Source organism: Cynoglossus semilaevis, chromosome 19 (assembly GCF_000523025.1).
Source record: "Cynoglossus semilaevis isolate Cse_v1.0 chromosome 19, Cse_v1.0, whole genome shotgun sequence".
Lineage (NCBI taxonomy): Eukaryota > Metazoa > Chordata > Actinopteri > Pleuronectiformes > Cynoglossidae > Cynoglossus > Cynoglossus semilaevis.
In genome coordinates this window covers 4,045,611-4,055,125 of record NC_024325.1, presented here as the reverse complement: position 1 = coordinate 4,055,125, position 9,515 = coordinate 4,045,611, and the positions used below count along the sequence as shown (strand labels likewise).

At 41.6% G+C, this 9,515-nt stretch overlaps 1 protein-coding gene across 3 annotated transcripts in view; it reads left to right on the top strand.

The window, feature by feature from the left end:
- fam222ba (family with sequence similarity 222 member Ba) overlaps positions 1 to 9,515 on the top strand; it is a 47,988-nt gene that overhangs the window by 34,589 nt on the left and 3,884 nt on the right. For all 3 annotated transcript variants that reach the window (XM_025065668.1, XM_025065667.1, XM_008332360.2), the window contains one exon: positions 2,756 to 2,883. In XM_025065668.1, the coding sequence (XP_024921436.1) occupies positions 2,802 to 2,883 (82 nt within the window). In that variant the 5' untranslated portion in view covers positions 2,756 to 2,801. The remainder of the gene's footprint in view (positions 1 to 2,755; positions 2,884 to 9,515) is intronic.

Below are 9,515 nucleotides of genomic sequence, written 5' to 3'. Positions count from 1 at the left end.
GGGGGTGGGGGGGGGGGGGGCCTAATGCTCTGAGAACCCTGTGGTGTCTGTCTGCACGGCGCTGATCGTGTGAGATGCTTTGGCTTCAATTCACCAGAAAGAAAAAAAAAAAAAAACAAAATCCCTGCATCACAAGCCCGCCCAGCTGGCTCAGCTTGGCCGCTGTGCAAGATGAATGCGACAGCTGAGCCAGTCACCTCCGACTTCAGCGGGTGGAGACCGCGTCATGTGTAATCCTCCTATACCTGCACAGTTTAATGCGCGGAAAAAAAGCGCCTGCGTGGGTGTGTAAGCCTGCCTTGGCATATGATGTGTGTGTGAAAATTGCTGTGGCACTGGAGCTGATAAGGGAGTCGGCGGACATCGAGCTTCAGTCTGTCAGGCTTCATCTCCGCCTGCTCGCCGCTGTAAAGCAGATTGTCAGCCGGGGCCATTACCATAGGCTGACCTTTGTTTCTACACTCCCCCACTGCACAGTTTCTCTGACATTCAGTGGCACCGTGGGGGGAGGCAGGATGGAGCTGAGGGGCTGTCGGCAGTTTCTGCCCGTAGTCTGTTTGTGTGTTTTTTATAACAAACAAACCGAAGGAGGTGTTTTTTTTTAATCACACTTTTCCTTCAGGCAAAAAGTACAGTTGTGTTTAATGTTGCGTTAAACTTTACGCCAGACCTGCCTGATGTTAAGAGATCGCTGTGATTTCTACGCGTAATCTTGGCCACCATGTACCTAAAATCCTACCGAGGTCGAACGAAAAGAATAACGTATCAAGCCAATTACAGTTAATGCATGGTGACAAGCTGAACTGAGGGCAGGGATTGCTGCCATATGGCAGCCGGCGCTGTAAAGCGGTGGTCCCCAAACTACGGCCCGCGGGCCGGATACGGCCCGCCTCCACATTTGGTCCGGCCCACCTGAACAATACCAGAGAGCATTTAGATTATTTTTTTTTCCGCAATAAACGTGGGTTCGCTGTATTTGTATTTGATAATAAAGTTGGTCTTTTGCAACAAAATGTTCCTTAGTTATACACTATTTTCATTATTAAACTATTGGTTAGTAACTAGTGGCGCTTTGGCCCAGAGGCAATGTCTCTGTCATTGGCGTGGAACCCCAGGGTTCACCTCCTGGGCAAGTTCGAATCCCTGTTAGGGCGGTTGGTACCTTCCAGTGGACTCACCACCTGCAGGAAGGGTTGGTACGGTGCAATGTGATTTGGGTGGCGACTGTTGCCCCCGCGACCCGGTAACGGATAAGTGGGTGAAAATGGATGGATGGATGGATGGATGGATGGATGGTTAGTAACTATTTCATACACGCATATAGCGTGACATATCTGTTCCACCCTTCTGCGATCTGGCAACCCCCCCAGAAAAAAAAAAAAAACACCTAAACACGCCCTTCTCAAAGAGAGAACGGAATAATGGCGAAAAGATCAGGTAAGAGAAAAATTGATTCAGAATGCAGGGCATTTAAACCTGCAGTGGACAAACGATTTTTTTTTTTTTTTTTTGTCTTATTATTTATTTTTTTTCTCTTCACTTTACACTGTAAAGAAGTGAGAGGAGAGTGAGACGAGGCAACAGTGATGCACCTTCACCGGCACAAAACCGGTCCCCAGACTCCTTAGATAAGACTTAACACTGTGGCCACCCACAAGGCTCCCCTCCCTCTGTAGACTGTTTTCCCCGTTCCACCCCGTGCAGCAACCCTTAGGAGCAGCCCCCACAGGTATTTGTGTAGAACTGGCAGCTTCATTAAGCCTTGTTTTTTTCTGCTCGTCGGGAGGATTTAAATGAGCTGTCATCCTGACCTTTTTGAGCTCCCCTGTTTTGTAAAGCAAGTTAGGCACCTTACCACCCGAACCTTCCACCTTTCACTTTGTCATCTTTTTCTTTCCTTGTTTCTTCCACCTGGAGAGGGAGGGGCGGGGGGGAAAAAAGACACTTTTAAGCTATCAACCTGCAACAGACAGGCATGCCAAGGTTGTTGGCATGCCTGGTTTGTCTGCGCACCCTCTTCTGACGCCTCATTTCAAAAGGGGGAGGGTGCCAACTTGGGTAGACTTAATTTGCTCCCTGACTTTTTTTCCGTCAGTGCTGATTAAGCGAGCAAACGTGCCGGTTCGAATGCAGCAGTATGCCAAGTGGAGCATGGCTAACGCTTTTCTCTCCCTCTTTCGCATCAGGTTAATGCACAGCAGAGGTAGGCATTCATTGGAGCTGTAATCCCGTTTATTTATTCGTGTAGTCCCACATCCGGAAACGGCTCCGTTGTGTGTAGCCCCTCGAAATGAAAAAGGCCTCATGGGAAGTAACAGACTGCCGTGTAATTTCCGAGCCCCGCTAACTTGTCAGCTCCAGGCATCGTGACTGTGTTCTTCTTAAGTGTACAGGAGTCATTAACCTAAGTCCTCCATCAAGGTCTGGCAAAGCCGGCAAAGGTAAAGGACAAGTAGCAAGACTAGGCTGGCTAACTATTACACAGAGCCAGGAAGGAGGAGGAGGTGGTGCTTTAAAGGTACTAGCCCCCCTTGGGCCCAGTCTGGTGGTTTTACCTTGGCTGTTTGATGTCGAATTGAAGTCGTTATTGGCATAAAATGTCACCTTACCTGGTGCTGCAGGTATGAAATAGTTTCTAAATTGAAAGGCAACTGGGTCTTCCTCAGCCCTCCGCCTCTGGGGGATCTGCCTCATCTGTTGTCCTGCAGTCATGTCTGACTACTGACCTCAGGCCCCTCTCTGTTTCTCCCTACAGTGTGTGGAGTGGTATACATCCCATGTTACATTAGTGTTGCAGTGAAATGCTGGCCTGTCTGCCGGTGCCAGGTGACCTCCCCCTCCAGCTTCTCCCCCACACGCAGATGAACACTGGACCTCAGAAATGTAAGTAGTGCTTTCGACCAGTACGCATAGACCTAAACATTCCATTCCATTCCAGTTTCTACAAAAAAATTCTATAGTTTCTACCAACACGTCAAAAAACCCTTATTGCGCATTTACTGCAAATCACTTTCATGAATGTCTTCACAAACTTAAAATGAACTCAGTGTTGTTAAACGGAGCGCGTGAAATAAATTTGCGTTGAGAAAATATGTCGTTTACCTAATCTTTATTTACACGTTGTTTATGGTGATTTTTACTGTATTTATAACCTCAGTCTGTCTGTATATTATATATACAACAACCTAATATAAAAAAAACTTCAATAAATAAATTAACTGAAAAGACATTCTTTCTTTACAGAAACACATTAAAACCTTTTTTTTTTTTCTTCTGTGAAAGAACTTCTTCCCATATTTTCTCTGAACACCCGAATGCCACTTTGGCTACAAACAGAACCTGATGTCTTGTTTTAAAAGTTTAAACTACTTTGCTAGGGTAGTGTGTAGTCTCAACTGACTTTTTTTTTTTTTTGTATCGATTTCTAATCGATTCGCGATGTATTGTTACGTCCCTGCTCTGTAAATCGACCGCTGGCGCTTAAAAACGATAGCGCAAAAATATTTTTGTTAGCTTGAAGAGTCCTTTTAAAATTTTCCAGTGAAACCATACCCTTAAATTTAAGGTTGTTTAGCTGGTTATAACATTTCAAGTGAGCAGTATGAACCAGGATCGATAATGTATGAAAAACATTTTTTGCTAACTAAGGTTGTTGATACCAGGTAATCTGATTTATTTTTGAGTCCATTTCTGAAATGAAATGTATGTACAATTAAGTTTCCGGTCATTCCTTCGCAAATCCATGCTTTTACATTGTCCGTTCGACTCCACACATATTGATAGCAGACCATACACGTCGTCATCACTGCATGTTCCATCATCACGAAACTACACCTACTTTTCCCTCTGCCCCTGCCGCCCCCCCTACTGAGTAGCAGCTTGTCCAAAGCCTGACCCATTTTTGCAGCAGATTTTTTTTTTTTTTTTGTTCTGCAAAAAGCTCCCACTCATCAAGACCAGAATTTTCCGAATCACAGTAATCAGCCAACCCCAGGAGATCAGAGTGTAAGTGCAAGCGTACGTCGCCTCTCCTATGAGAGCGCGTGACATGGTACAGCCATCATTTACATTTGATCTCTGCTCTCTTATTTTAAGTAGAACTCCAAACACCACAAAGAACAAATAGAACTAAGTTGCCTTTTTTTCTGACAAACACTGTATTCTATTTTGGGGATTTTCAGTACACAGTGATTATTCTGCTATAATGATTTTTATTTTTTTGTTCACTAAAAAAGACTATCCTTCGACATATGCAGCGTATTTTAATTACACCAAACACATTATTATTATCAGCTATTGCTTTGAACCTGCAGTCCAAAATGGACAATTATCAAATAAACAAAAGGGTATCAAATCAGCAATCGATCACAATTTTCTCATGAAACTCTAAAAGTCCGTTTGATTATGTGCTTATATTGCAACTGTTTAACTCCAAAGGTGTAGCTAAGTATATTTAGTTTAGCTAATCTGACCTGACCTGACCTGAAAATTGATCCCAAACTGGTGATATTTACAGAACTCGCATACGTTTAAGCCGTCCATAATGTTTTAATTCTTTGTTGTGATAAAATGCCACACGTGTATTTCATTTATTTACGCAACATGTGTTCTTTCTGCTATACAACTCTAGTGCATAGGAGGCTCCTACTTATCCTTGACCCCCATCCTTCCTGTGTGTTAGACCGCGCAGCACGGTAAATAAAAGTTACGAGCTTGTGAGCTTGAACAGGTTGCTGTCAAAGGCAAGGCCAGAGCAGCTGCACTATTTATCAACAGACTGTGGCGACGATGACTGTGAAATGCAAAGACTGTCGGAGGAGGAGAGAGGAGAGAGGAGAGGTGTGTGTGTGAAGAGACAGCGGGCTACAGAAGAAAAGTGCGGATGCCTAGGGTGGGATGACTCTAGTAGCAGGAAGTGGCCTGTGGCCCATAGTTGTTTGCAGGCAGAACTAACAGTGGGTGCAGCTGGACAACTTGGCCGATTTTCACATCCAAGTCCCGACTGAGATCAAAAGCAACCATCTTTCCCTTCTCTTCTCCCAGGGCTGTGGGATGTCGGGCCAGTCACAAATCAGTTTGATTTCCAAAAACTGTCGCATTGGATTTATGAGCCGACATGCGTGTCGTAACCCAATTTCTATATACTGTGTATACAGTGATCCCTCGCCTATCGTGGTAGAAACACGAAGTAGAGGTGAGGTAATTATTATATTATTTACCCTTTACGAACCTCCTCCATAGTGTTATCAACCCTCCCTAGACTGTATTACAATTTCCCACGCCATGATATGTACAGTAGAGTTGTAAAATGGCGACGCAGAGCGAGGTGAATGAGAGAGCGGCCGACAGACGAGATATAGATAGAATATCTTTCACACATTCATATTTTTCACACGTAAATTTTACATGCAGGTTTTCTAACCGCAGTTTCTATTCTTTAGTCAAACGTTTTGAAAAGTTGTATTACCCCCGTAATGTGTGTGCAACGGGGTTGTGTATGTTAGTGTTTTGATTTGACATTTGTAATTCATGACTATTGCATTGTGTCTTTCTTTGAATTGCAGCAGCGGGATTCCTACTTCAAACTTGTTTAATGGATTCCAGAAACACTTTTATCACTCTTGCTTGCTGACTGTACAACCTTCCTTCCTCTAGTGTTTTAGGTTCCATTCCAGAAACACTTTTATCACTCATGCTTCCTTCCTCTAGTGTTTTAGGTTCCATGTGTCAAAACTCAAGGTCCGGGGCCAAAATGCAGCCCGCCAAGTCGTTTTTGCATGGCCCGCAGGACCTTAAGAAGCGTTTATGAAAGTCATGAAAGTCATGAGTTATGAAAGAGTTAGTAAAAGTTATAGTTTCTTAACATGCAGCAGAGTTAGTAAAAGTTATAGTTTCTTAACCTGATGAATAATAAAAAAAACATTATTACACAGCATTGAACAATATTTGTAACTTATGAATAAATAATAATCCATTGCAGAAACATTTATTAGTAAGTTATGGAGGAGTTTCATCTATACAGTCTTCCATTTAACCCACCCTTTTAGGGGAACTCCATTCCATGAAAATGAGTTTGACACCACTGTATTAGACCTTTTAACTTGTTTGGTCCCAAGTTAACTGTAAAATGCTATCAAACTAATCTTGCATGCCATATTTTCCGGACTATAAGTGGCTTCGGAGTATAAGTCGCACCAGCCAAAAAAATTCATAATGGAGAAGAAAAAAAAAACATATATAAGTTGCACCAGCAAGCTGCTGTCAGTGGTACAGGATTAGCAGATGCTGGTACACAAGCCTAGAGTGCCCTCTAGCGGCTGTCAGTGTATAAATATCAAATATCACATCCATTTTCAGTGTCGCAACCCAGCCAAAGGTAGAAAAATGTGCGACTTATATTCCGGAAAACATGGTAGTTTAGTAGTAACGGCTGCTTTTGAACTGATATGAATGGCAAGACGTAAATTGTGTCCCCTTAAAAAAAACTATTTTTTTTCACTCTAGATTCTGTTGTTTTTGTATTGTGTAATCCATTTCCCATTTAATTGATTAGTCAATTTGCCTGACACAGACATTGCTTGATTGCTATTTGCTGGTGTCTCAATGGTTAACTATCAGTCTCTTTATACAAGAAAAAAAAAAATTTAACTGCTTCCGGCCACAATATTTTATTTTTCTATTAAAGTAAAAGTGGCCGTGCTCCCATTCTGTGTCCAAAAAATAACACAGTTTAATTTCCCTAAGTGACTAAACAGTGCATTTATATAATTAATCTAGCTTTCCATAAATGTTTTGTATAAAAATCTATCCAATCATAATGGCTGCAGTTCAACAGATTTTTTTTTTTTAGTAAACAAATCCGATCCATTTTATTAGGAAACATATTTTTAGAGCCTGAGATAAAATTATCATGTCAGTAATTAATTGGTACGAGGAAGTCGGCGGGAATTACTGGAGCTCTTTAAAGTTGGCCGTGATGCACATACATCACGACAAACTCAGTGAATGCTTCGTATAAATATACCAGAGGTGTGGACTCGAGTCTCATGACTTGGACTCGAGTCAGACTCGAGTCATCAATTTGATGACCTTAGACTCGACTTGACAAAATGTAAAGAGACTTGGAACTCGACTTGGACTTTAACGTCAATGACTCGTGACTTCACTTGGACTCGAGCCCTTTGACTCGACAAGACTTGAGACTTTTGTCCGAAACCCGAAGTAAGTTATTAAGGAGCGCTCTGTATCTCTCATTGTGTACGTATGTGCTGTCGGCACAACATCCAATCAAATAAAACGTTGGCCAATCAAATTGCGGGACAACCAATGAGAAAGAGCTGTCGAACAATGCGCGGGTTAGAGAAAATGATACCAAAGATCGCGTTGTTCGGATTTAAAAACTACGAGATGGTCAACAAAAAAACGAGTGGCAGTGGGTGGAAGGACTCGAAAGGACTCGAAACAGAAACGGCAGGACTTGGGACTTGACTTGACGCTTTTCAGTCTTGACTTGGATTCGACTCGGACTTTGCCTATTTGGACTTGAGGCTCGACTCGGACTTGAGTGCAAAGACTTGAGACTTGCTTGTGACTTGCAAAGACAATGACTTGGACCCACCTCTGAATTTTACCACACTTTTCAAAAATGCATTTACGCTCTTCTTCACTCAGGTTTTAATCTGTCACATCTCATTTGGATGAAACAAGAAACAATGTTTTATTTTACATTGCAACATCTGATGTTTCTCATACACTTGTACTAGTCCTCTTCCTGAAACTACACTGTTATCAGCACTAGAGGCCTCAATATGTGTAATCTGCGGTTGTGGAAGCAAACAAGTTGTATTTACTAAGTGTGGTTTTACAGCTGTCTCGGGCTATAAGTTCCTTGCAAGTAATCTAAGAAACTCCTCTTTGTATTTACTTGTATTCATGTCACTGCGTGGAGCTGGAGCAGCAAGGTCATTAATCATCACCATCATGTTTCGACAGCTGAAGTTTATCCTCAGCATGTACTGCTGGTGTGCAAGTTTTCATTTATCTCTATTTGCTTAGCCTGCCATTTATTCAGTTGCAGGCATTAGGCCTTAGTGATGGCAGGTGTCAAGCTCTGGCTCCTTGGCCCCCGGACCCCTGAATTAATGAGGCTGCCATTAGCAGGCTGAACATTTAGTCACAGCAGGCCCTTGTGCGTGGACCCAAACCAGCCCCTCGCATTGCTGCCCATTGTTTCCTGCTAACCGCATTAATAAACCATTTGGCAAAACTACTGATGCTGCTCTCTGTGCTCACAGTTCACCTCCGTCTACTCAGCCAACCCTGCCTAAAAAAAAAAAAAGAATAGGAACTCCATCATGTCACCCACATCAAATCTTTTATCCAAAAGATTCTCATCAACCTGAGGACGTAGCCCAGGTGTGGGCAAACATGTTGACGTGTGGGCCACAATTGTCCTAAAATTAAACAGACGGGCTAACTAACTAAGATAAATCATTTTAAAATCATTTTTATACACCATCTATTGGGAAAGTAATAGTAGTAGAAGTATAATGATAATATAAATGAATTATATAATTTGTATAAATTTGTTTAAAAAGGTCCACATCTGCCCCCCCCCCCCCTCCCCCCCCCCCCCCCACCCCCTACAGCAAATCATTATTTTCTGGGTTACTAAAGAGACTAATGTCCCTATTCCCTGCTGGATGCAATTCATTTGCTCTGTTTCTTATGTTAAGTGCACTGTAAAAAAAAATTTTTCTTTTTTTCCACTGGAACAGGTAGTAGATTTCAGTTTAAATACTAGTGTTTCCCCCCCCCAGTAAATTAAATAAATTATTAAGTACATTGAAACAAAGCAGACTATAGCTTCATTACAGGTCAACATACCACTGTAGCCTTTTACAAACGACTGATTTGTGCTTGTCAGTGGACCAAAAAAGAGTCATAAAGACCAGATCAATATTGTATCTGGCTTAACAGGCCGTCTTGTTGGTGGGCTTTTTACTCGTTCCAAATCTGAGCTTTGATGAATCAGCTCTTACGTACATTTCAGTAGGAAAAAAATATTTTAGTACGTGCTTTGTGTCGAGTTAACCTTGCTGTCTGAAAGCAAACCAAATACATATTCCATGCAGTGAACATTATACAAGGCTCTAATTTAAACTTCTTTTTAGTGTCTGCCTTGAGGGATTCAAACACATATTTATTAGGTTTTTTTTGTTGTTGTTTTTTTATTTAGATTTAGCCGAAAAAACAATTTCCACCCATTTTTTTTGTACTCCGTCAAACTTGTGTTGTCAAATACATGAAAGGTTACATGACCATGAGGTTTTGATTTAATACAATTCAATGGCTCTAAATACAGTATCAGTAGAACTGAAGCTGTCTCCATTATTTTATAGTTCAAGACAAGGACGAGGAACTTAAAATATATATATATGTGTGTATATATGTATATATATATGTATATATGTATATATGTATATATATGTATATATACATATATATGTATATAT